A 27922-nucleotide genomic window follows, 5' to 3' on the forward strand; every position below is an offset into this window, starting at 1 on the left:
ACAGAAACTCCCCTCTCCCAACACCCCTCTTAAAATACACAAACCGTTTGCCTTTACTGTCGCGACCCCAAAAAAGTCGGTCCGCGTACTGACCCCCCAAAGGCCCATTCTGAGCCAGGAAAAACCCTGTTAACATTAAAGGGATTGTGCTTGTGACTCAAAGGCCCGTCTAAGGAGCCGGCGATAGGATCCAAGATGTCTGCCCCCGGAGGCCTGGGGGCCAAGATGGCGGCGCTGCGTCACTCCCACCCTCTGAAGGCCGGCGGGCGCACCAAGAGGAAGAGGAAGCAGCAGGGGAACACGTCCAGCCCGGGGGACAAGTTCTACGCCTGTCCCCAGTGTGACATGAGCTTCAGGACCTCCACACAGCTCTCCAAGCACCAGGTACATTATCCTGTATATACACTGCCCAGGCTCTGTAAACAAGAACCAGGTACATTATCCTGTATACACACTGCCTAGGCTCTGTAAACAAGCACCAGGTACTTTACCCTGTATATACACTGCCCAGGCTCTGTAAACAAGCACCAGGTACATTACCCTGTATATCCACTGCCTAGGCTCTGTAAACAAGCACCAGGTACTAACCTGTATATACACTGCCTAGGCTCTGTAAACAAGAACCAGGTACATTACCCTGTATATACACTGCCTAGGCTCTGTAAACAAAGGGCCCAGGTACTTTTAGTACACTGCCTAGGCTCTGTAAACTAAGGGCCCAGGCTCTGTAAACTAAGGGCCCAGGCTCTGTAAACTAGCATGCAAACTCAGGGCTGTACAGTGCGACAGTTTTGATCGCATTTGCTACTGAAATTGATCACGTGCGATGATGAATACAAATCCATTCGCACTCCTGCGACAGGTTGATAATGAGGAGAGGCTGTCTTTGAAACACATAGGAGCGCTGCACAACACTGCTTAGAGGGCTCTACATTAACACTGCGGGTAAATGAGTCTTAGGCAAGTAAGTTATTGAATCCACCCTCCACTTTGGCTGGTGAAAGATATGTGTCCTCGGGATCTGTGCTCGTGCACCAACGGCAATTACCGGAAGGAGACGGCACATTACCGCAGTTAAGTTAGCGCATGTGCAAACAGAACATTTCCTGTGCGCCTTCACATTAAAAGCCTGTTATTAGCCAAACGTTAGTTGACTTTTATTTTGAAGCCGGTAAGAACAGGAAGTTAGCGCTTTTTTCTAGCTTGAAAGGCAACTCATTCAGCTGCAGCGAGCAGTCAACAGTAGCCTAGTCTATTTACAAAATAAGCCACTGAAAAGCTACTCCCAACACATTCATAACAACCTATTTAATTTATCCTAAATTGTACCAATGTGTATACTTATTTATTTAATAGGCTATGTTTAATGTTTTAAAGTTTGGTTTTAATTAACAGAAGGACATTATAATAATAATTCTGAATCAGCAAAAAATTGCAATTTGGCAGGTTAGATTCTTTTTTCTAAATTGCAATCAGTGCACCCCTATTAATTTTTCCATAATTATTACTACACACACTAGGATATAATATTAATTGAGAATCTCAAATGAGACCAAGATGACATGCTCAAAGGTAATTAGAGCGAAATGCAAGGGTTAAGGTTATGCAAGTTTTCGATCATACTTTGTGTGCTACCAAATTTATTTTTGTGCTACTGAATTTTTTTGCTTGCTAGCACTAGTGCTACCACCTAAAAAAATAAGCGTACAGCCCTGAAACTACATGTATAGAGTTTATATATATAGTAGTAGGGCTGTTTATTAAAGGTGGAGAACGCTTGTTGGCAAAATCAGTGAATATTTCCTCACGATGCACTACTATATACTACTTTATACCATAGTCTGTGTGAATCCTCTATTCTGATTGGCTGGAGAACATTCCATAGGTGTGGATTAACCCCTGATGTATGGACACCTAGATGGAACTGTTTACATTCTGTCCACTTCAATGCGTCGCCCTCTCGCCGCTGATTAAACAGTGTTGATAAGGGATTTATAAAGCCTAACATATCCTGCCGTGCAATAGCCTCTGGACACCACAGGATGGCGCTCGCAACACAAGAGCTGTAGTAACGATAGTAGTAAAATAAAGTGGCTAAACTTAATGTCCTCTGGTTAAACCTCAATGGTGATCTCGTTAAAAAGGTGAGTAAGACCCCTGTTAAATTTGAAAAAGGTTTGTAACTGAGTTTACATGTGTTTAGCCACCAAAGCCCGGCTTCACTGTCTATCTGGACACAGGCTACTGCTGTCAGTCACTGCCTCACATAACTTCAGGCTGTAGCCCGTAATACACATGTTCGCCAGTCACATTCTCCGTGAAATGCGTTATTTATTTTGGGGGAAATGCATTGTTAGCTCGGTGGAGATGTTGTTAAACATATTGGCTGATTACATTTACTGTTTGTACAGCGTGCGCAATGTTTTTTGACTTTGTATCTTCTTGCTAGCATAACAGTAGCTCTGTTGCTAACAGCTGCCGCAGTCTCCCGTTGCTCGTATCCTCAGTCCGACTCTCAGTACAATTTGAACGCACCATCACAGCCAAATTCTGTCGTCGCCAGGTCGTATCCTTGGTAGTTCCTATTGACTGGAGTACTGAACTACGTTTTCATTACATAAGAACCTTATGGGTTTGCAATGGGTATTCCAGTTATTATACGAGGTCTCGGGCGTTGCTGTGGAAACAAGTTGTTATTCGTTCGAAACAAATCTAGTTTCGTTAAAAAAAAATCTAATTTGATCGCAAAAAGGCATGAAAATATAACTGATTGGTCTAATTATTATTTTTATTAGTAGGTGACTATGGTATAAGCGGGTTAATGCCCTTCGAGGTGTCCAGGTATCAGGGGTTAATGGACTTCCTCCGCTGCGCGTCGGACAGTTCTCGCCTCCACGGTGTCCATTAACCCCTGATACCTGGACACCTCGTCGGGCATTAACCCTTACATACTGTATACTAGGGGAGAACGGGGTAAGTAGGCACACTTTTTACTTTAGTGAGAATTGCTCATCACCTAAACATCTTTCAATAGTCATTCCTACAATTACATTGAAGCTTAAGGTGTTAGGCTTGAAATGTGTACCCCTCACTTTTTCTATCTTATTGTAATAAAGAAGAAATTAATCGTCAAAGACACCCTTACACATTGTGACAACCAACCCCATCAAGGGGTCGGTTGTCACACACTATGGGGTTGTTTGTCACAATGTTATCTTAATGGGAATAATCTTAAAAAGAAGACGAGAAAGCAGAACAAAATTTGAACATGTAATTGCATTGTCAAATTGACAAATAGGCCTACATAACTTACTGTAGCCTTGGCAGCTGGTCTAGTTTGGGATGCACTGGGTTGTTTTGATTTTGTTGCCCTTTTTTCTTTTGCATGCTAGCTGCCTTTTCCTGCTCTATTCTCTCCTTCTCTGGGGTGTCAGTGAGGACACAGCTTGACAATTTCTTTCGTTATTGGGTTCCTTTTCTGGCTGCAGCCTTTGGATAACATGTGACAACCAACCCCCCAAAAAATGTGACGACCAACCCCAACTTGAATTTCTTGCTAGCATCAAGGCCAACAACCATCTGACAACTAATTAGCTTGCTAACCACAATCTAAACTATAGTTTACCCTTCACACTTTTTATGGGTAACAAGTGTTTTGTTATAAACCCATTGTGTAAAAGCCTAGAAGAAAAATACTGAGGAGCTAAATATTTTCAATTTGACATGAAAAACACAAACAGTCCTCTCACCTCAAATTCAGCAGTCTAACTCCAAGGAAGACTATGTAGGTGACCTCTGATCCCAATTCTGGATATTTACATACCAAAATTTCACAGACAGCGCCTTCTGGTTCAGAGATATAACGATTGTGACAACCAACCCGTGTGACAATTTACCCCGTTCTCCCCTACTATACCTGCTAGTACTTTGTGTGCACTGGAAAACATATAAGCACAAATACATCCAGATTCAGAAAATGATAGATAGAATGACGGACTAATAAACACATACAATAAACATTCAAAGTGCAATACATACTTTGATATGATACTTAACCCTATGTCTGGATAATGAATAGGGCTTTAACCCTTCAGACAGGTCCTCCTTAACCCTAACCCTCTGCCCCCCCCTCCCCCAGGGCTTTATAACCCTCTGTATAACCTATAATAATATATTTAATGTCCTCCCCCCCAGGCTTTATAACCCTATGTATAACCTATACCTATATCTAACCCTGTGTACCCAGGTGTCCCATGTGAGGAGCCTGCTGGACAGCTACACCCCGGGGAAGGAGAACCTCTCTGAGGCTCTCTAACCCAGTATAATAACCCTAACAGTGCTCTCTCTGCCCCCCCCCAGGTGTCCCATGTGAGGAGCCTGCTGGACAGCTACACCCCGGGGAAGGAGAACCTGTCGGCCTCGTCTGACCTGAAGATCCGTCTGAAGCTGTGCTCCCGGGACAAGCCCAACTTCTACACGCTCTGCAAGAAGAACCGTCGCCGCCGCGGGGCCCGGGCCGCCCGCCGAGGCCCCGCCCCTAACGATGAGGTCATCAGCGGGCGCCACGCCTGCAGCCAGTGTGGCAAACGCTTCAGCCACGCCTCCAGCTTAGCGCGACACCAGCTAGCGCATCGAGCTAGCGATAGCGGCGGCGGCGGCGGCGGGCGGGCCAAGCTAAAGCAGCAGAGCGGGAAGACGTACAGCTGCGCGCTCTGCCAGAAGAGCTTCATGCACAGCAGCTCCTTCTCCCGCCACAAGAAGGCTCATCTGGAGGAGGACCGGCGAGCTAACAACGCTACCGCTAGCATCAACCGCCGAGCTAACAACGCTACCGCTAGCATCAAGCGCCGCAGCCGCGCTGTGCTGGACGAGACGGCGCCGCTGGAGTCCGACTCGGAGTGAAGCATTGTGGGACATTGAGTTCGGACCATTTGGGACAGAAGCTGCTGCTGGTTTGAACTGGTTTGAACTGGTTTCAGTGGAGTGGGACTGGATGCTTTGTGTTGTAGATAGCAGGAGGACAGAGCCTTATATGGTCGTGTTGGCTCAGCCCGGGAGGGGACATGAATCCTCCAGAATCACTGACTACACCTTTAAAGGACATGGGTGTAGCTTTGTTTTTAATTGTCCCGGCCTTGCAGTAAAGCCTGTTTCTGTTTTACTAAAGTTCACGCGCAATTTAAAATAAGTTTGCGTCCGTGTGGCCTCCCGGGCTGCGTACCTATCTGACCGTTAGCTTCTGGCTCTTAAAGCTACAGTGCCTAACTTCTGTCGCCCCCCATGAGGAACTCTGAGTAATTACAACAACACTGTCGGTGCATCTACATGAGGTAAAGCCTTCAGTGATGGCACATGGATGTTATACCTGTCGGTGCGTCTACATGAGGTAAAGCCTTCAGTGATGGCACATGGATTTTACGTAACGGAAATTCATTTATATGAAGAAGTTACGCACTGTAGCTTTAAGGATGGACTAGTGTTACCCCCCCCCCTTTCATTCTGCACTCCATTTTACAGATACCTTGGCACTATGTTTCTCATGCACAACTAAAGCTCTCACACACACACACACACATACAGATTGACACACACACACACACACACACACACACACACACACACACACACAGAGCTCGGCACGCAAAGCATTCTGGTAAACGGAGTCTCTCCACAACAGATTCATAACAACAAGAAAGTTTGAAATAGTTTGACGTACGGATGTCTAACAACGACAGACTGGTTCTCACCGGTCACTGGTTTAGTGTTTTTAAAGACAGTGACAGACAGCGGTCTGTGGTTTAGCCTTTAGTGTTTTTAACAGACAGCTGTCTGTGATATACAGCTGTCTGTGGTTTACAGGTTAGACTGTCAGTGGTTATCACATTAATAATAATGACTTTATTGACATAGTTTTCACTCTTCAGTTGGGAAGAAAAGAGTTTTCTCTTGATTATTGTTTTAAAGGGAAAGTTCAGTGTGTGTGAAGTGTGTTACCTTACGGAGATACACACACACACAGCACTTATAAATGTGGTGAAAAAGCATTTTCTCTAACCCTAAGAATGCATAAGAACCTCACACGCACACACACACACACACACACACACACACACACACACACACACACAGTCCTAGTGTAACCTTAAAGAGGTTTCTAGCACTTATAAATGTGGTGAAAAAGCATTTTCTCTGCCTAAGGAAACAGACTGAATGCATAAGAACCTCTCTCACACACACACACACACACACACACACACACTGACACACACACTTCATTAATACTGAACTGTCCCTTTAATATGAATCACTTTTTCTTTTGTCCAGAACCCCAAACATGCCAAACTGTTCCCCGTTAGTTGATAATAATAATAATAATAACTGAGTCAGTTTGTCGTTGTTAAACCTCCGTACAGGTTAGCTCCGCCTCCTAGGCTCGGTTACCATGGTTTCTATTAGAATGATTCTAATTGGCCGTTGGCGTTCCGAGAGTTTTAAAGACATTTCCAGCGTTTGTTTGTTTTTACAGTTTGAGATGTTGAGCGCCGAGCGAGCGAGCTGATTGGTCGATCGGAGCTGACACATTAACGTTGATGCATGAAGAAGACTATTAACCTTTTGCAGCTCGTCGGCCATCTTTGTAGTTTTTTGAGCGTTTTGAGTGTTTTGCTGAGAGGGGAACCTGCACTACTTATTTATGAATTTGGAACAATGTTGTAATATATAAATATACATATTTAATGTGACTCACAGGTTTCAAACAAAGAGAGAGAGAGAGAGAGCGCTTCATTTCATCACCGACTCCCTCAGATGATTTTCACAATAAAAGCCTCCAATCCATTTAATTGATCCATTGAAAATCAACTAAAGATTCTGTGATAAAAATTTGAGATTTGGACCAAAAATTCAAGAAAAATTTACAAGAAAAATAATTTTTTTTTGAGGATTTCCCGTTAAATATCTCCATAAACTAAACTAAACAATAATCTTAATTGATCCATTAAAAACAAACTAAAGATTTTGTGATAAATATTTGAGGAGGATTATTTTACTGTGAAATGGTCTGTGGGTTTCGACCAATCAGAGCAGAGATCCTGTGACCCCCCCCCCCATCTCCCCATTTTACTGTGTGAATTGGAATTTGACTTAATTTAATTTAATGGTGAAATATTTATAAGTGTGTCCGAAGAATCTCCCGTAGAAAATAAGAGAAACAGTTCCTCCCTCTTCCCGCTCAGTTGTTGTTGTGTTGCTTTAAACTTCTGTTCCTGGATTCAGACCTGGTTCCCTTGAGCCCCGTTCACACTGAGGCACAGTATGGTTTGGTTTTAACAGTAACAGTAGATCAGGCTTGTGTTTCCACTGCAGACAGCACTTACTTACTTGCCTTACTCTGCAGGCCATGGCCCTGTAAACAGCCTATGGCCCTGTAAACAGCCTATGGCCCTGTAAACAGCCTATGGCCCTGTAAACAGCCTATGGCCCTGTAAACAGCCTATGGCCCTGTAAACAGCCTATGGCCCTGTAAACAGCCCATGGCCCTGTAAACAGCCTATGGCCCTGTAAACAGCCTATGCTCTGGGCCATGGCCCTGTAAACAGCCTATGCTCTGAGCCATGGCCCTGTAAACAGCCTATGGCCCTGTAAACAGCCTATGCTCTGTAAACAGCCTATGGCCCTGTAAACAGCCTATGCTCTGCCATGGCCCTGTAAACAGCCTATGCTCTGGCTGATAGAGTTGTGTAGATATGGTGACAGCAAAGCAGCTAATTTACTATTGGGACATTTTAGTCTTTTTTTTATTTTTTTTTAATTTATTATCATTTTGAACAGCTATAGTGACATCATAATAGCAATGTTACTATGATGACCTCATAGCTAACTATGGGACACAGTGTCGCTGCTGATTAACTCAATGAAGAGTAAAAAACTCCACACAGTAAACAAAAGTTCTGCGCCGACATTTTCCTCCAATCAAAAGACTCTTTCCTGTTGCCGGGTAGATTACACACGGCGGTTTATCTCTCACAGGGAAATGATGATTCTGTCGACCAATCAACGGACAGCAGTGTGTAGCTCCACCCCCTTTTAGGGACGGCTTGATACCCCAACCAGAGCGGGACAGACATAGGTGTGGCACATTCAGTTTATTGTGGTCCCCTTCCCAACTATACACAGTGGAAACGCTATTAAACATGAACCGAACCGAACCGCTCAGTGTAAACGAGGCCTCAGCGGCAGCCATCTTGGGTCCAGCTTCTCCTCCAGGTAGAAGGTTGTTCGTCATTGTATCGTGTTTTGCCGATAGAATAAACCCAGTTGACATGTTTTCTGTTCTTTCGTTTTGTAATAAACCTTTAAAAGAGAGTGTCGTCTTTGTATGGAAGCCCAGGGATTCACATTTCACTGTGTGTGTGTTTGTGTGTGTTTGACTGTCTCTGTGTGTCTCTCTGTCTGTGTGTCTGTCTGTCTGTCTGTCTGTCTGTCTGTGTGTGTGTGTGTGTTTGTGTGTGTTTGACTGTCTGTGTGTGACTCTCTGTCTGTTTGTGTGTGTATGTCTGTCTCTCTGTCTGTGTGTGTCTCTCTGTCAGTCTGTCTCTCTGTCTGTGTGTCTCTCTGTCAGTCTGTCTGTCTGTCTGTCTGTCTGTCTGTCTGTCTGTCTGTGTGTGATTTACATTCACAGCTGCGAGCGTCACTATTTGATTCAAAATGTATTCTACTAAAGATGTCTGTTCCATTTCAGTCCAGTCTGGTTTGATGACTCATTTAAAGGTTCTCTGAGGAACTTTCAGTTTGTGTTCATTCTTTGCACTGATGGTCTGGTTTGCTGTTACATGTAATGTATGATCATCAGAGGAGAAATGAGACTGTTTCAGAAATATTTAAAAGTTCCTCGTAGAGACTTTAATGTTATAAGGTGAAATACTGCAGGTGAGTAAAGCAAAATGTTTAATGTATAGATTACTTAAAATATTTTTTTTTTTTGACAATTTTTTCAGAAGAAGTTTGACAAAATATACAAATCATACTGAATTACTGACTCCACCTTTAAATGACAATATGTCTAACTCTTTTCAGATGCTTTGCTATCAAGAAACTAACTCCACACATTACATAGTTAGAAGGCTTTTATTTTGAAGGATTTGGGTTTACAGGGACTTTATATTAAATCCATTAGTTCATGTTGCCATCTCTACTGTAATGTCTGTCTGTCTGTCTGTCTGTCTGTCTGTCTGTCTGTCTGTCTGTCTGTCTGTCTGTCTGTCTCTACTGTCTGTCTCTACTGTCTGTCTTATGTCTTAGTGCTGCCACTATGTGTTCAGAGGAAGTATTACAACAGGTTTACCTGTATAAAGATCCTCTGGGTGTGTCAAGCTCATTCACCTCTCATCTCTCCTGGCTGTCGCATCGTCTCATCGCATTAACAAGGTAAGACGTTTTTAGACCTTTATTTTGACAGCCTCTGTAATGTTGGATCAACCAGGTAGATGGTATGTAGAGGGTTAGGGACAGGGAGGACTGTTTTAACTTTGCACTTCAGGAGAAAAGTTCAAACTCAAAAACACACTGTGAGGATTTAGGCGCGTAATGTCGGAGACCGCATGCTCCGCACATGGTTAGCTGTCTGTCTGTCTGTGCTACACTAGCCGGAATCGAAGGAGCAGAAGAATTAACTTTATTCTCCACATTTCATATTTATGAGACGGGCAATCCTGTGTTCACGTTCTGTGACTTAATAGAATCCTCCAATGATCTGTCTCCAGGTATAATCTAACTGGCTAACCCCGGCCCTGTCTTCCTCACAAGGTTTACTGTCTAAACATTGTGAGGACGACAGATCAGGGTTACTGTGTGGTCTCAGGATTTCACTTTAGTAAACTTTATTTCTCACCAACACTTTGCTGAACACATTTAGACACATCAGGTGAATAGGGTAAAATGCATTTTCATCATGTTATTAAGAAGAAAATGTTTCATAAATCGGACAATGAACAACATATGAACAAATCCTTCTGTAATAACCTTCAGAATAGTGCTGAGAATGATTATGGAAAGTTTAGTTGATGTAAGTGCTTTAGAAGTTGAGAATTTTGGTTCAGAGTATTGAAAAAAATAATAATGTTGAGATAATGTCCGTTAAAGATGGTTGTATAGGAGAAATATACTAGGGCTGTCAAACGATTAAAAAAAATAATCTAATTAATTACAGGCTCTGTGATTAATTAATCTAAATTAATCGCATACTTATATGACACTTTTATACCTGTTTATAAACAGCTGTAGGCCTATAGCCTACTACTGTTTGTTTCTCTCTCTCGCTCTCTCTCTCTCTCTCTCTCTCTCTCTCTCTCTCTCTCTCTCTCGCGCGCGCGCGCTCGCTCTCCGTCTCTCGTAACTTCTGTCTCCTCCCCTCAGCCAGCTTTATACATGAACTAGCGCCAAATTTTCTCAAAAAAACAAGCAGACTAAATGACGACTTTCCATCCCCCACAACAGAGCGCTGCACTGCCACCATTTCGTAGCCTACTCATAGGCAAAAATATTGACACACACACACACACACACACACACGGGGCGGGTCTCCGTTTATGCGAGACAGCTAGCAAACAAAATTGGAGGAAGATTGAGAGATAGGCCTACTGTTTTGAACCTAGCCTACATTGTTGCACCCACTAAATCAATAATGCACGGACACTGCGGAGAATTAAGTAAAATGTCTTCATACCTTCATACTTATTTGCCGAAGCATCCCATAAACCGTCCATAGAGCCCTCGAGTCGGCACCTTTCCCCTGCTTCTCTCTTTACTTTTACTTTCTCCCTTTTACCCACGCGCCCGAAAGAAGACATGTTGTGTTTTTTTTAATGTTAATTAAATAAAATAAAATAATAATTTTAGTTTCACCTGACAGTAGGAGCAGTATTTTCAGATGCCTAGCTGATTAAAAACCTGCCACAGAACAACACAGCTACTCAAATATAAAACCTGTTTTGTATTTGAATAGCTATGAGCAAACAGATGGGTGTTTATTTACATTTATTTAATTGTGTATTTGACAGGGGGAAGAGGAGGGAGAAAATGACACAAGAGGGTTCTGTCAAATACCAAACAGACATTAGTGCTCATCATGTTGGTTTTCTACTTTAGGATATGTGTTAGGGTTAGAATGTGTGTGTTAGGGTTAGGTTAGAATGTGTGTTAGGGTTAGGGTCAGAATGTGTGTGTGTTAGGGTTAGGTTAGAATGTGTGTTAGGGTTAGGGTCAGAATGTGTGTGTGTTAGGGTTAGGTTAGAATGTGTGCACGTTAGGGTTAGGTTAGGATGTGTGTACGTTGCATACAGGGGCGTAGCACAAAATTCTGGGCCCCTATACAAAAAGTCCTGATGGGCCCCTTGAAAGGCAGTCTTACAATACACATGGCTCTCTGAGCCAGACAACTCCACAATACATTTATTTGAGGAATGACCAAATCATTACTTTTACCGGTGTTTCCCCCAGAAAATGTCTTAGTCAAGGTGGTCACTGGCCAGGGTCACATGTTGGGGGTATTTTGCTCAAAGATGCCAATGCGCACTATAGAAATAAACAGGGCCGACGGACTGCGGGGGAAAGTGCGACAGTTGTGGGGGGGGGGGCCCAAGGCAGAGGGGGGCCCATAAAATTATTATTATTATTATTTTTATTTATTTATTTTTTAACAAGTTAAATGTGGGGCCCCGATCTTCGAAGGCCCTGAACAATGCCATTCCAAAAAAAGAAATAATTGACTGGCTTTTTTCTCCCCTGAACCTTGCAAGGAGATCAGGGGCCTGCTCATGACTAAGGCATGTGTGCGGGAGAATAAGCAGGAGCAAGCCGACAATGAATTGAACTGGTGGCGAAAATAAACGCAGCGATGTTTCTATGGGGATATTTAGCTGTACAGAAATAAGTGCTGGCAAAGCTAGAACAGTTTAAGACTCCACATCACTGTGGCAACACAACCTATCTATCAGCTCAGACAGCGCAGAGAAAAGTCTGATGAATTTTTCATTTTTTCATTTAACCTTTATTTATCCTCGAGAGACCAATTGAGGGGTGACCCTCATTTACAATGACGTCGAGTTCAAAACCAATTCAAAGGAAAAACAACAATACATAAACAATATTCAATGCAAAAACATCAAATACACAACAACAGGTGAAGAGAAAAAAAACAATTGAAACATTTACACAGTGGAGAAGAGTGGCAGCAATTAAAATGGCACGGTAGAAAATGATCATGATGTGTCTGCTTACGCCGTACAGTCTTAGTCTTCGCAAAAAATATAGCCTCTGTTGCAGTCTATTGCACAGGTTGTCAATATGTGTCTTCCAGCAGAGAAGATTATCAATGTGAACCCCTAAATACTTATAAGAGGACACCTGGATGATTGGTATCACACCACTTCATAAATATGTCTATCTCATCCTGGTACACAGACGGGTCCATATCCTAGATCTTCACTTGCTGTGTTCTGTTCGTTAAAAAAGAGTAGAACCATTTGATCAAGGTGGTGTTTACGCTCATGTCTTTGAGCTTCTCTAAGAGTATGTGAATTTGCACTGTATTAAAAGCTGAAATTCACATACTCTTAGAGAAGCTCAAATACACGAGTGTAAACATGGCATCCCCTTGGAAATAAAGATCGCAAAATCATCCCCCTTCTAAATGGGCCATCCCCCTTTCCCATCCCCTGTTATTTTATCAATGAATGTGGAAGTATTAGGCTATCACTATTTCAACATTTAGTAACACTGGCACTTAGGCTGCCAGTACTCCACTATGCCCTCGATATCGGCGCTAGCCAGGGGCAGGGAAAATGTATTTCTATTTTTTCAGCCAATTAAAACATGTGTATATAATATACTATTACCATTCCTAGCTTCTGATTGGGTGGGCACGGCGAAAGCCCGCCTCCAAAATCACTCATCACCTGCTTTTCTGTGGTCAACCGTCAATCACGTCCACAGAGCGCAGTCTCTCCTTTGCAAAGGCAGTTAGCAGGCTACTCGGCGACTTTTCTCACACGTTAACTTGTTCTTTCGGATAGTAAATGCTGCGCGCAAAAGCTTATACACTTCCTACTTTATCCAAACCGACTTACACAACTGTGTTTAGCGTATCGCTTATTTAAGCCTGTAAACAAGCCTAGTGCTGCTTCCGCCTCCAACGATGCTGCTGCTGCAACATCGGGGGGGTCACTGTCTCTTCCCCTCAGCAAGCGCTCCCCCAAAGCCTTCTCTTCTATCGGCTCAGGCTGCCTACTGTAGATATATTTTCAGGTTGATGCAAGTGGCGATTAAAAAAATTAAACAAAAGGGTGATGTTTATAAAAACGTTTTTGTTTTTATTATTAAAAAATTGGAAAGAAAACTTGCAAGCATAGCCCACACAAGAACAATCAGAGTCGATTGCACATTGTGTTCTACAGGTTTTATTTATTTATTTATTTTACATAAACAAGATTGTCCCCCTTGCAATTTTACAAATTTTGTCTGGATCATTCCTTAATATCAGTTTTTCTGACAGCACAAGTGGATTTTTAATTGAGAGATACTGTCATCATCACTATTATTATTATTATTTTTTCTAAGACATTTTGAAAATTAAATACTTCTGCTTTTCATAGAAGGTGCAGATGGTTGTTATACTGATGTGGAAAGCGTTTGGTAGCAGTGATATCATGATAACCCCCCCCATCCCCATACAGCATTGATGTGTCTAAAAGCTCACATTACATTAACTGTGCCAAAAAGCAAGCGCAAAGATCTTGCAAGGGCAAAAAAAACAATAATCAAAAGAGTACACAATTGGTCTCCCATGCGCTGTCATCAGCACAAATGATATGTCCCTAAACGTTAAAGCCAATCCACCATCCCCCCTGATTTTTTTTTACAACTCCAGTAGGCTACTGTATATAGTATATAGTATATATATAGACCCAGTTCTCTGGACTCTGTTCTGACTCTTGGTTTCTTTGGTTTTACAGCAAAGAGGCTGAAGCTCAGATACCAGGCATTGGACAAGCTTTGGCGAAAGATTGGACCAGAGAGGCTTTGACATGGTGCAGGAAACATTAACACTTTAATGGTCTGACAGCGCCCCCTACAGGCTGATATTTATTACAATGAAAGTGACAAATGTGATTCTAATGTTTTTGTCTTGTTCCTGTTTTTCATGTATTTTCAGACCAACAAACTACATCAGAGGTTTGTGGAGTTGGGTGAAGATGCCTTCCCCAGTTGGCTCCAAGAGGACTTGAGACCTGACCAGGTCTTGGCCTGGGCAGAAGCTCTGACTGATCGGTACGGACTGATCTGTTCAGACAAAGTACAGAATGTCTCAGAATGTTCTACCATCCAGTCTTCCTGTTTTCTTTGTCTGACTCTGGGTTCTGGTTTTGCAGCGGAACGGTTGGAAATCAGGAGAGGAACCTTCAGACCATTGATGAGAAGAGGGACAACTTTATCCAGGATCCATATGACAAACCAGTGATGGCCGTACCGGGCGTTGACTGGATTCTGGCGAGCAGATTGAAGAAGAGAGGCATTGACACGGTGCAAGAAACACACAGAAACACCTTAATGCTCTAACAGCGCCCCCTACAGGCTGCTATTTATTATAATGTAAGTGAATAATGTGAATCCAATGTTTTAATGTCTTGTTCCTGTTTTTCATGTATCTTCAGACCAGCAAATTTCTACAGATGTTTGTGACCATGGGTGAATATGAATTCACCAGTTGGTTAAAAAAGGACATTGGAGCAACACCTGACCAGGCCTGGACCTGCACTCAAGCCCTGACTGACAGGTAAGGACTGATTTATTTAGACAAAGAATGTCTCAGAATGTTCTACCATCCAGTCTTCCTGACTGAAGCATTTTCATATGAAACACAATGATTAATCCCTTCAGGCCTTCTGTAGTAACCTTCAGAATAGTGCTGAGAATGATTATGGGAAGTTTAGTTGATAGAAGTGCTTTAAAAGTTGAGATTGTTGGTTCAGGGTATTTAAAAAAAATAATGTTGAGAATAAACACCTACATGTACATTTTGGACCTTTGATTTATAGTAGTAGGGGAGAGTGGGGTAAAGTGAGACACTTTTTACATTTGCTCCCCTCTAAGCAAGCTAAAATTATTTATCCGTCGAATATACACATTTTCCATTAATTCAGGATGTTTCCTAGCAATGGACATTATCATAATTTATTCAGGATGAACGGCAGTGAAAATATTATTGTTTTAAAAAAAGATGTCTTGTGTCTCACTTTACCCCAGCTTAGTACCCCTAAGCTGGGGTCAGACCAGAGAAATCAAGGGGTAAACTGATCCACTTACTTTTTCCACTCTGAAACTACCATAACAACAAATGTTGTAACAGTTAGAATCCTGACAGCTAGCTTGAAAACCAAATATTCCAGAACTAATGTCGGACTAGTAACAGAATCATGGGGTTTGGTCAATTAACCAAAACATTTTTCTTAACACTTGAAAGTAACTCTGATCAAATACACCATATCATTCATATTCAATAATTAACATTCAAATGACTGATAGAACCAGTTAGATTAAAACACAGTCTGGGGGTCAGAACACAGGACCCTTAGAGCCAGCTAGTGTCTGGGGGTCAGAGCAAAGAACAATCAGAACCAGCTAGAACAGCCTGGGACTCAGAACACAGGACTAGACCCAGCTGTCATTCTCCATCTTTTGAGTCTTTGATTTATATATTTCTGCATTTGTTTTATTGGGATCATTCATTGAATAAAGACATATTACTAAGAGTCCATTGAAGTTAAAGGTCAATCTCCTGTCCCCCACATACATACGTGCCAAACCATGCCCTTGCTGACACCCCTTCAACCATCAACCCCCACCTCAAGCCCACATTGTCTTTTGTCTTATTCAAACTAGTCTCCTTGCTACCTCAAATATAATGGATTCATTAAAAGAGGGCACAGACACTAGCCCCTTTTACACAGCCAGTGAAAGCCGGGAATATGCCGGCCTTTCAGCCCTCCGCCCTGCTGTTTAAATGCGACAGTTGCGGAACGAGGGAAGAAAGGTGCGAGAGATTGTTCCGGGAATTTTACTACCTCGGGGGGTAGTAAGATTCCCGACACTATCAGTTCCGCCTCTCTGTTTAAATGCTCCAGCTTGTTGTTGCGGAACAGGGGGGCGTTTGACGTTCCATAGCCTATGTTCTAAACATGCGACCATGTTAGCAGTTGAAGGACGTGTGTTTAACATTAATCACGGCGGCCTGATGTCCCGTAAAAATCACCAAATAAAAGGAACGGCGTATAATCTATCTGATCATGAGGTCCGTTGCTCAATCCAAACCCCCACGCTTCATTTTGCAGAGTGTATGAGTCTATTTCTGCCCAGGAGAAGTTGTACAATGGGAAAGCTAGGCTAGGCTAAGTAAGGGATAAAGTAGAGCGAATGGGTCACTTGCTAGAAATAAAGACCGACAAGCTGAAGCAGGAGCACGACGCGCAGCGGAGGGCTCCTGTTCAGCTTGACCTAGTAACGGGGGAATAGTCTGCTCGCCCCGCTAGACTGTCTGCTTCAGCTGACTGAAGGCTCCGGCTCAGCTGTTAGCCACAGAGCTACTGTTTTGCTAACACAACTCAAGACGTGAAGAGGTGAAGCGGATTGATTTTGTCAGTTTGGTTAACAGTCCCAGTGATGTTGGACTCAGCGCGTAGCGAGATCAACTGGCACATCGTGGGGACAGTAAAATACGGCCCTCTTACTGCAAGCTCCAGCACTTCTGCTCTCAATTCACCGGCCAGTGTTGTTGTTGTAAAGCAGCTGACCGGCGCGGCGCTAAATGTTTACGTCACACCTGACGTTGTTTACAAGCACCTCTTTCATTCCGGAGCGCTGTGTAAAAGGAGCTACTGATGCGCCAGCAGGCCGGCGTTGCTTGGTTCTGTGTAAATAACACAGAAGCAAGCAAAGCCGGCATATTGGAGTGATGTTGTTCCGTCAATATGCCACAATCTCTGTGTAAAAGGGGCTACTGTCTCACTTTACCCCACAGTATTTGTCTCACTTTACACCACTGCCACAATTTGAGAAAAAACTACCTCTCTCAGAAAATCAGGCTAATCTTCAGTTATCATCATCACATGGTTTCATATGTTGGTAGTTCATCAACACGTATGATAGAAGTTTTTCTACCTGAATCAATTTGCTTTGGCACAACAGTTGATTAAGTTGACAGCAAGAAAATTTACTTTTACATGTAAAAAATTAATTTTTGTGAAAAACAACATGCTTACAACATCACCATGAGGTCCTCTCTTTCAGGGCCAAGGGGAAATGACAGGGGCTTGAAAACCTAATTCTCACATTACCAAAAATGTGTTCCATTGCCTAGATACAGTGGGTGTCTCACATTACCCGATGTCTCACATTACCTCGTTCTTCCCTATGGAAGAAGACATGTTATGAAAGCTAAATAGACAACAATCTAACTATTTTACAAACTCTTGAAAACACAATGTCTTCTTATGTTTTTGTAGATTAACTTGATAAAGTTATTGTTATGTTTCTTGTTCTGACTCTGGTTTCGCAGCAAGAACAAAGAAGTGCAGAAACGGGACGACTTTATCAAGGATCCATATGACAAACCAGTGACGGTCATACCGGGCATTGGACGGGTTCTGGCGAGCAGATTGAAGAAGAGAGGCATTGACACGGTGCAGGAAACACACACACACACCTTAATGCTCTAACAGCGCCCCCTACAGGCTGCTATTTATTATAATGTAAGTGAATAATGTGAATCCAATGTTTTAATGTCTTGTTCCTGTTTTTCATGTGTTTTCAGACCAGCAAACTTCTACAGATGTTTGTGACCAAGGGTGAAGATGGATTCACCAGATGGCTACAAGAGGACTATGGAGCGACACCTGACCAGGCCTCAACCTGCGCTGAAGCTGTGGCTGACTGGTACGGACTGATTTATTTAGACAAGGAATGTCTCAGAATGTTCTAGCATCCAGTCTTCCTGTCTGAAGCATTTGCATATGAAACACAATGATTAATCCCTTTAGGCCCTCTGCAATAACCTTCAGAATAGTGCTGAGAATGATTATGGAAAGTTTAGTTGATGTAATTGCTTTAGAAGTTGAGATTTTTGGTTCAGAGTATTAAGAAAAAAAACTAATGTTAAGATAATGTCCGTTAAAGATGGTTGTATAGGAGAAATATACAGACGCAAACAGACAAGGTTTAGTCAAATAAACACCTGAATGTACATTTTAGACATTTGATTTATACTAGAATGAAAGAAGACATTGTTGGAGCCATTTGATTTTAAAGAACTACAAGCGTCGCACTTTTGTAGTTTTTGAGCGGTGTGTCACTGTGTGTCCCGTGCCCTAATAAGCAATCTAACACAGGTGCAAGGCACACACATGAGACGTTCATTAATTAATTCATTCATTCATGAACTCACCCAGCCAAACCTGCCAATCTAAACAACAAGGAAGGTAGATAGACCAAAAATCTAACATTTTACAAATTGAAAACACAATGTTTTCTTTTGCTTTTTTAGATTAACATGATAAAGTTCCGCACTATGGGATATAGGGGAGAGTGGCCTAAGTTGTGCCGGTGGGGAAGTTGTGCCACCCCTTGTTTCTAGAAAACCATAGAAGAAATTGGAAATGTGACCACATATTTAAGAAGAGCCATCCATTTGACTCATCCTGTAAAGAAGGGAGAAACATGGAATAAGATATAAGCACATTTATGCTCGAAAAACTGTTTTTTGCCTTTCAAAGTACAATTTCCATAATCAAGGTTTTTTGATTATTGTGTCTGAACAATAATAGACAAGTTTGAAAACATTTGACACATGTTTTAGTGCTTTGGTATGCTACACTTTGTGTCTATATAGTTAGCATGTCAGCCCTAAACTACTGCATCATGATTATTATCCAAAATTCTGGGGTTGGGGTGATTTGTGCCAGAGGGCCTGGGGTGAGTTATAAGTAAGTAAGTAAGTAAAATGTATTCATAAAAGCACATTTATAACAGTTTGCACTGTCCAAAGTGCTGAACATAGTGCATTCAGTAGGTAAACAATGAAGGTAAAATAACAATAACCAAAATAAAAGACATAAAGCCCATACATCCACATATAAACAAAGATAGTAGTGCAGAGGTAAGATAGTTAATGGGGAGGAAAAACCAGGGTGTACAGATGGGTTTTGAGCCTTGATTTAAAGGCAGAAATGGAGGGGGAATCACATTTGTCAGGTGGCAGTTGATTCTACAAGGGCGGAGCAGCTAGTGCAAAGTACATTTCTGAGTTGTGCCAGAGGCATGGCTGTATACGCTGGTCACCAAAAGAAAGTGATTATCTACAGTAGCTCAGAAGAGACTGACATCTCCATTCCACTTAACGACACCACTGATGAGAGTTCAGATGGCCAGAAAGATGATGATGGTGACTTTGTCATTGTGAGCTTTGCAGATAAAACCATTAGATCTGCTAGGCCTTGCTTAAGAAAATTGACCTTCAATCTTTGTAAAATATCTACTTTATTTACTTTAAATAAACCTTAAATAAGTGATTGTCTAATAGATTTGTCTTGCATTACAGCGTATGAGATATATCAATGGCACAATTTACCCCATGGTATTCTCTCTTGTGGCACAACTTATACCACACCGGGGGCAAGTTGTGCCACAAGACAACTTTTTTTCCGAAAGCTATATTTCTTAAACAGTTGATTTCAGATCCAAAGTTATTGTTGCCGCGGATGCACAACACCCTGAAATATACACTGTAAAAAAAATACCTTAAATTTACAGTAAATTACTGGCTACCTAATTGCATTACTTTCACAGTAAGGTCACAGTAATTTCCTGTACATATTTTCACAGTAATTTACAGTAAATAGTTCACAGTAATTTACAGTAAATAAATCACAGTAAATTACAATAAAAATACAACTGCATACAGTATCTTCACAGTTGCCATGCCCATGGAATTACTGTGATATAGCAATATTTAGCTGTATTATTACAGTACCTTGCGGTACTTAAATTACAATTAATAGCTGTATTTTAAATTTTTTACTGTTAAAGTAATGCAATTAGGTAGCCAGTAATTTACTGTAAATTCACTGTTGTCTTTCCCATGGAATTACTGTGATATAGCAATATACTGTAACTTTAAAAACATGCGTCTAAAGTAAAAGGAAAACAAAGAAAACAGGCAATTTTTTCAATTCAATATTTATTTACACATTAATACATTTAACTTTTTCAAACAAATTGGGAGTACGATTCAGAGAACCTTATAATCTGTAGAAATAATTAAATTTTTAAGCCTAAAAATCTGAACTTGTGTTTTTGTGACGTAAACATTTGATCTAAGTAGTTTTGTTTTCACATTAACTAATACAATATACTGCTGGTGCAAAGTGTTGTAATGTTTGTGTGTGTGTTTCACAATTTCAAGCACATTTCAAACCTTGAAAACACAACATTTTGAATCAAACTTTATGAGCATGCTTTCAACTATAAATGTACAATAGTTATTCATCTTCCCACTGAGTAGCAGTTCGGTTTGGCAGGGCACGGTAACCCATAGGTCTGAGTGGCAGAGATCCCAAATCAACCTATGGCAGCTGTAACTGTGACATGTGGTATGCTATTTCTGTAACTGCTGGACAGGGAGGACACGGGCGCAGAGACAGTACCAGTTTAAGAGGGTTTCTTTAGAAGGAATCTGGGGTTCTTTGGGCCGGGCTCTGGAGGGGCTGACAGGCATGAGGGTCCAGGGGGAAGTACCAAGGGGAGAATCCGGGGAGACGAGCAGAGGCAGGCAAGAGCAGGCAGGCAGAGGGGTCCAGGGAGGGAGAGCTGGCTGACGAGGGCTGGAGCTGGTGGCTGGAGTCTGGGAGACTGACAAAAAAGAACAGAATTTAGCAACAAGCTAAATGCAGGCGGAATACAAAAGGTCTAGGTGGCTCGAGAGTTACTGACTGGGTAACAGAGTCTACAATCTGGCAGTGTCTGGAAGGTAGGGCCGGGTATATGAAGAGCAGTTGATCGTTGATTGATGGCAGCTGTGAATGCTGGGAACTGACTCCAGCACACCTGACTCCAACCCTGCAATTACACCAGGGGCCTATTGCATAAAAGTGGAATTAAGATATCCAGGATGATTGATAAAGCCAGCCTTGACAAAGTCTAGCCTGGGCACTTTGGATTAGTCAGTTGCATAAACGCCAATCCAGGATGTAAAGGGGCTGCTTTGTCAAGCCAGGGGCCAATCCGAATAGTATTTTTTGCATAGGAAATTTCCTTTCCTATCGAGATGACCCGGAAGTACTCGGCAGATAGGTGATCCGAATTCTCCAAATGCTTAGGAAAGGCATAGGAAAGGAGCCTCGATTCATCCTTTAACCCTCCTTTAGCATAGGTTACTCTGGACCAACCTATGCGAAAGGAAAGGAGATAGTGGTAGTGGACGCAAACAGACAAGGTTTAGTCAAATAAACACACAATGTACATTTTGGAACTTTTGATTTATACTAGTATGAAAGAAGATAAATAGACACATATCAAACATTTTACAATTGCTTGAAAAAACACAATGTTTTCTTTAGTTTTTTTTAATTAACATGAAATACTGTAGTTACGCACTATAGGCTATGTTCTCTTCTTTTTCTGACTCTGGGTTTTGGTTTTGCAGTTATAAGAAATGGTGCGACTTTATCAAGGATCCATATGAGAAACCAGTGAAGGCTGTACCGGGCATGGACTCAGATCTGGGGGAGAGATTGGAGCAGAGAGGCATTGACACGGTGCAGGAAACACACACAAACACTTAAGCGCTTAAGCTATTTATTATAATGAAAGTGACAAATGTGAATCCAATGTTTTCAAAGTCTTTTTCCTGTATTTCATGTATTTTCAGACCGACAAACTTCTGGCGATTTGTCAATATGAAGAAAGCTTCATCCGTTTGCTGCTCCAAGAGGAGTTTGAAGCAACACATGACCAGGCCACGACCTGCGCTGAAGCTCTGACTGAGTGGTACTGACTTATGAAAGAAGACATGTTATTGATGATAAATAGACAAAATTCAAACATTTTACAAATGCTTGAAAACACAATGTTTTCTCGTGTTTTTTTAGATTAACATGATTAAGTTACGCACTATAGGATATATATACGTATGTTTTCGATTCTTTTTCTGACTGTGGGCTCTGGTTTTGCAGCATGAACAAAGAACTGCGGGAATTGTTCATCTTTGTCATGGATCCATTAGACAAATCAGTGATGACCATACCGTGCTTCGGACTGGCTCTGAGGAAAAGAATCGCCAAGAGCGACTACACCACGGTGAGGAAACACACAGAAACACTTCCAGGCACAAGATCAACTAACATGTCAAGTCAAGTCTGTTGGGGGAGATCAGTTTTGAGATTTGCGTGATTGAAATCCCCAGCGATGATTAAAAATCCGTCTGGGTGTCTGTTGCTCACTGATGGCGTTATAAAGTTCCCAAAGTGCCTCTGTTCTATCCGCGTTGTTGGTAGTGGGGGATAGACACAGCAACGAGCAGAGTCGCTGTTATCTCTCTGGGTTGGTAGAACAGATTGTAGGGTTGCCACGGTGTGGCCTTTTTTCACCAAGTAATACACATGTGACAACACCCGTGTTACCGGTAACACCACCAGACAGGCTCTTCAAAGGCTCTTTTTTTTTAAATGAGGCTTCGCTTTCAGCGTCTTCTCTCCGGGAGGGAAGCCGGCCGGCGAAGTAGTCCTAACTCCTGTAACTCGCGTCTCAGTTTGTCCGGTAATAATTCCTCAGAGAGGTTGCGGTAAACCTTTTTGTTAATGTCCAGTGAAAACCGACGGCTGTTAGTGTGTTTATCTGCAGGAAAACACGGAGAAAAGTCAACAGAAAAGTTATAAACAGAAGAAAACACTATCGGGAGAGAGACCGGCCGCTGCGTCCGTATGCGCCGCTATCTTAGTTATACAACAATTTCAAAGCAGTAAAAAAATGTTAATATAATGTTTTCAATGTCTTCTTCCTGTATTTTGTATGTATTTTCAGGCCGGTAGTCTTCTGGATAAGTACTTCAAGATGGAACGTCTGCAGGATGATGGAGATGAATTCTTCGCTTGGTTCGAAACTGAGTTTGGAGCTACAATGGAACAGGCCAAGATCTGCATTAGGGCTCTGCTTTGGTGGTTCCGTCAGCACAATAATCTCAATTAGTCAAATGAAGGATATAGATTGATTGTTTCTGTTCTAGCTCTCAACGAAGGCGGTCGCATTTCTCCTCCCTCCGTAAACCTTATCTTCCCTGCTCTGCTCTCTGTCTCTGTGCTGTCTCTGTCTACCCCTGAGACTCTCTGTGCATATTCCTCCGAATACCTAAATTATGGATCTGATCAACTGGGGTCTCTTTGCAATAGATCAAATTTTCTCAACGAGAAAAGTGGGCACAGGAGAAGCCCGCTGTCCTGATGGAACCTTTGCTGCCGGATACAGCTGGGACACATGGAGCAGTTGGAACCCGATGTGTCTGGCAACACTTTCCATCGAGGATGCTGAAGATAATTACATAATTGGGCTTTTGGTAACAGGGTTCCTGCTGTTTGGTGTTGGCGGGTTCCTGTTCTACCGCAAAGTTAAAAAGGCGTTGGCAGCACATCAGGCCATTGACAAGCTGCCCGTCTTTCAGGGCTTGTGCCAGGCTGTTAACGTACAGACTCAAGTATTAAGCGAAGTGAACCGCAAGCTGGAGGTGCTTTACAGACTTAATTGAAAAGTGGATGCGATCTGGGTGAGCGTTAACAGTCCATAGGCACGGAAAACGGCCACCGGGTTTGGAATATTTCGGATTTACCTAACTAGTGACTTTAAGACAGGCTCCACATTCCAGCGCATAGTCTCTTCAAAACAAATTCATTATCTCGATTCGGCTCCCCATACCGTCCTTTGAGGTGTTATCTCTTCTCTCTCCGGGATGTTTATGCAGAAAGACGCTCTACCCCCTCCCTCCCATCACCTACTCTCCCGTGAACTCTATCTCTGGCTGGCCTCGAGGTTGTCTCCTTGGACTTGCTATACCATCTGGCGCATGAAGACTCCCGTTATGTCTGGACAGATTTAGATAAACGGAACACACATACACACACACGTAAACACATAGCACACACGACCCCTGACCACACAAGCCTTCTTGACTCTTCCCCCTCTCCCTCCCTCGTTGCAGAATGGATGCCACGTGTGGGGCGCCTGCCGGCTGCGTACGCCCCCAGGTGCCTGGGCTGTTACATCTACCGTCCCATAAACCCCTAACCCGTACCTTTGTGCTTATCAACGTGTTCTATTTGTCTGTGGCGTTATCATGTTGCTTATTATGCCAAGGTGGTTTTTGTTCTAATCACACACTTCGCCCCCATAAGGAGCGGAGTGTGTGATTAGCATTTTTTTAACCTGTCTTTCCCTGATGTTCTCTTTATCATTCCTACTTTAAGGGACGCAGCGCACGCTAGCCGACTCTTCAGTGTACCCCCCTGTCTCCCATGTTTGTTACTGTCACTCTGTCTCTTGGCGGGGTAGAACTGTAAAAAGATTATTGTTGTTCTGAAACATGTACAATGACAAAATAAATCATCTTGAATCTTGAATCTTGATTGATTGATTGATTGATCAGATTATTTATTTGCTGCTGACGTCACTGCCTGACTATATTTACAGTTCTATAATATTTGATCGAGTCCAAAGATTCATTGACTTCAGTCCTGAGTACAGGAATGAGTTAGAGCCTCTGAACTATGACGGATATTTAGCAATAAAAGGTTTACTATGAAATACTTTCCTTCTCTCTCCCAGTAAAAATTCCCCAAACATACTTTAAACAATTTGACAGAATTTCTAGCATTTTTCTATGGAATAACAAACGCCCAAGACTAAAATTACGGACACTACAGAGGCCAGTGGATCATGGTGGGTTGGGAGTCCCAAACCTCAGCTTTTACCACCTAGCATTCAGTCTCAGACACATGGCACACTGGTTTTTGCCCCCAGAAAGAGCCCCACCCTGGTTTGCCTTAGAGAGCGGGTTATGTGACCCACTCTCCCCAGTGCACTTCATCACAGCTAAGTTGCCCTCAGAAGTAAACAAGCATCCAGTTGTCTCACATTTACAATGGACCTGGAGGAGGGTCGCGCAGGTTCACGGAGTCAATCCCCATCTTCATTTACATGCAGGAATCTGGTTTAATCCTAAACTTCGTATTGACAAGGAACCCTTCTTTTGGAAACTGTGGTACCGAAAAGGAATCAAAGTTCTAGGTCAAGGGTGGCCACTGTTTTTCAGCTTGTGAGCTACTTTTAAAATGACCAAGTCAAAGTGAGCTACCACCTACTATCAGGGGTCAAAAGTCACGGTTCGGTACGTACCTCGGTTTTTAAGTCACGGTTCTGTTCTGTGCGGTACGGTTCTCAGTTAAGAGGAAACATGTCTGCAGAATTGCAGCCTAAAGGTATTTTCCAGTATAGAAAAGAAAAAACTGCTGCATACAACCAAAGTCTCCAATAAATATCAGCGGAGTGAGAAAGATAGGCAGACAGACTTGCCCAAATTATTGCCTAGTTAAATGTCATTCACACATCCAGTGCCACGCTAGTACCTCCAATGTCCTGCTGGAGGAGAATAGTAACCAGCAGAGAACCAGACCCTCCTAGGGGGGTCCGGGGGCATGCCCCCCCGGGAGATTTTTTTTCACCTTTTTAAAGTGAAATGCATGAATCTGGTAGCCTGGCATTCCCAGACCTGCCACTAGGCGCTGGCAAATTAAATTTGCTGCGCGTGTTGGTCTGGAGACGCTCCGTTGAAGCTTATCAAGACTACCAGAAATCTGGTATAACGTTTCAATTGGTTCTATCTAATATGGGCGCGCCAGAGCCCTTTGTATGGTGCTCTGGGGAGGACGTAACCGGATGACGACAGTGACGTGCATGCGACGTCGAAGCTGTGATAGTAAACATCAAAGATGGCTGCGGATATGTTGTGTGAGTTTGAGACTGCTTTGGCCTCGACCCTTAACGAATTGGAAGACGGGACTCATAGCTTTCACTAGCAAGTAAGTGGAATGTTCTGTTTTGCCGACCGACAACGGCAAACGTTTAATTGAACAGTTTAACAGCTGTTCGCTAAACGAACGGGGCTTACGTCACTTGTGCATCGCTCTGATTGGTTGTAGTGCTATCCAACTGCGTGCAGTGGCATTTGAAATGCACGAGTAGGAGCCGCCCCTAGAGTTGGAAATTACTATTGATCGTCGCCAGACCCTCTATCGTTCAAGATATCAGGGTCAGGATTTCCAGGCTATGAATCTGGTGCACTTTGACAGGAAAATTAAGAGGCTAAATATGAGGAATTTTGTGTGAACAAATAATTTGGAGACACTGGGTCTGATGAATTAGAAGCAATTGAAGAAAGACACATGGATTTTCCATAAAAATATTAATTAAAATTAAAAAAAATGCATGCAGGGTCCTCTGGGTTGGGCTTGGTGCTCTTTTTCTTTAACGAGACCTATTTCTCTGTAATACAGGTCCTTCTCATATAATTAGCATATTGTGATAAAGTTGATTATTTTCCATAATGTAATGATAATAATTGAACTTTCATATATTTTAGATTCAATGCACACCAACTGAAATATTTCAGGTCTTTTGTTGTTTTAATACTGATGATTTTGGCATACAGCTCATGAAAACCCCAAATTCCTATCTCAAAAAATTTGCATATTTCATCCGACCAATAAAAGAAAAGTGTTTTTAATACAAAAAAGTCAACCTTCAAATAATTATGTTCAGTTATGCACTCAATACTTGGTCGGGAATCCTTTCGCAGAAATGACTGCTTCAATGCGGCGTGGCATGGAGGCAATCAGCCTGTGGCACTGCTGAGGTGTTATGGAGGCCCAGGATGCTTCGATAGCGGCCTTAAGCTCATCCACAGTGTTGGGTCTGGTGTCTCTCAACTTCCTCTTCACAATATCCCACAGATTCTCTATGGGGTTCAGGTCAGGAGAGTTGGCAGGCCAGTTGAGCACAGTAATACCATGGTCAGTAAACCATTTACCAGTGGTTTTGGCACTGTGAGCAGGTGCCAGGTCTTGTTGAAAAATTAAATCTTCATCTCCATAAAGCTTTTCAGCAGATGGAAGCATGAAGTGCTCCAAAATCTCCTGATAGCTAGCTGCATTGACCCTGCCTTTGATAAAACACAGTGGACCAACACCAGCAGCTGACATGGCACCCCAGACCATCACTGACTGTGGGTACTTGACACTAGACTTCAGGCATTTTGGCATTTCCTTCTCCCCAGTCTTCCTCCAGACTCCGAATGACATGCAAAATTTGCTTTCATCCGAAAAAAGTACTTTGGACCACTGAGCAACAGTCCAGTGCTGCTTCTCTGTAGCCCAGGTCAGGCGCTTCTGCCGCTGTTTCTGGTTCAAAAGTGGCTTGACCTGGGGAATGCGGCACCTGTAGCCCATTTCCTGCACACGCCTGTGCATGGTGGCTCTGGATGTTTCTACTCCAGACTCAGTCCACTGCTTCCGCAGGTCCCCCAAGGTCTGGAATCGGCCCTTCTCCACAATCCTCCTCAGGGTCCGGTCACCTCTTCTGCTTGTGCAGCGTTTTCTGCCACACTTTTTCCTTCCCACAGACTTCCCACTGAGGTGCCTTGATACAGCACTCTGGGAACAGCCTATTCGCTCAGAAATTTCTTTCTGTGTCTTACCCTCTTGCTTGAGGGTGTCAATGATGGCCTTCTGGACAGCAGTCAGGTCGGCAGTCTTACCCATGATTGCGGTTTTGAGTA

General features: G+C 42.6%; 2 protein-coding genes across 2 annotated transcripts in view; both read left to right on the forward strand.

Annotated features, from left to right (window-relative positions):
* The window catches only part of LOC307271069 (uncharacterized protein), a 21841-nt gene extending 13533 nt beyond the window's left edge, over window positions 1–8308 (forward strand). The window contains 2 exon segments of the mRNA XM_080054945.1: window positions 164–384; window positions 4360–8308. Of these exon segments, the coding sequence (XP_079911071.1) occupies window positions 164–384; window positions 4360–4902 (764 nt within the window). The 3' untranslated portion in view covers window positions 4903–8308.
* A 5776-nt stretch (window positions 8309–14084) lies between these two features.
* Window positions 14085–23289, forward strand: LOC307271072 (uncharacterized protein; the record flags this gene model as incomplete). Its single annotated transcript, XM_080054947.1, has 10 exons — window positions 14085–14110; window positions 14210–14325; window positions 14427–14577; window positions 14709–14830; window positions 17609–17732; window positions 17864–17985; window positions 21749–21860; window positions 21974–22092; window positions 22278–22401; window positions 23125–23289. The coding sequence occupies exons 1-10, from the start codon at window positions 14108–14110 to the stop codon at window positions 23287–23289; spliced, it is 1158 nt and encodes a 385-aa protein (XP_079911073.1). The 5' UTR covers window positions 14085–14107.
* Between the last annotated feature and the right edge of the window lie 4633 nt (window positions 23290–27922).

Source organism: Ammodytes marinus, assembly GCF_949987685.1.
Source record: "Ammodytes marinus genome assembly, contig: scaffold_54, whole genome shotgun sequence".
NCBI lineage: Eukaryota > Metazoa > Chordata > Actinopteri > Uranoscopiformes > Ammodytidae > Ammodytes > Ammodytes marinus.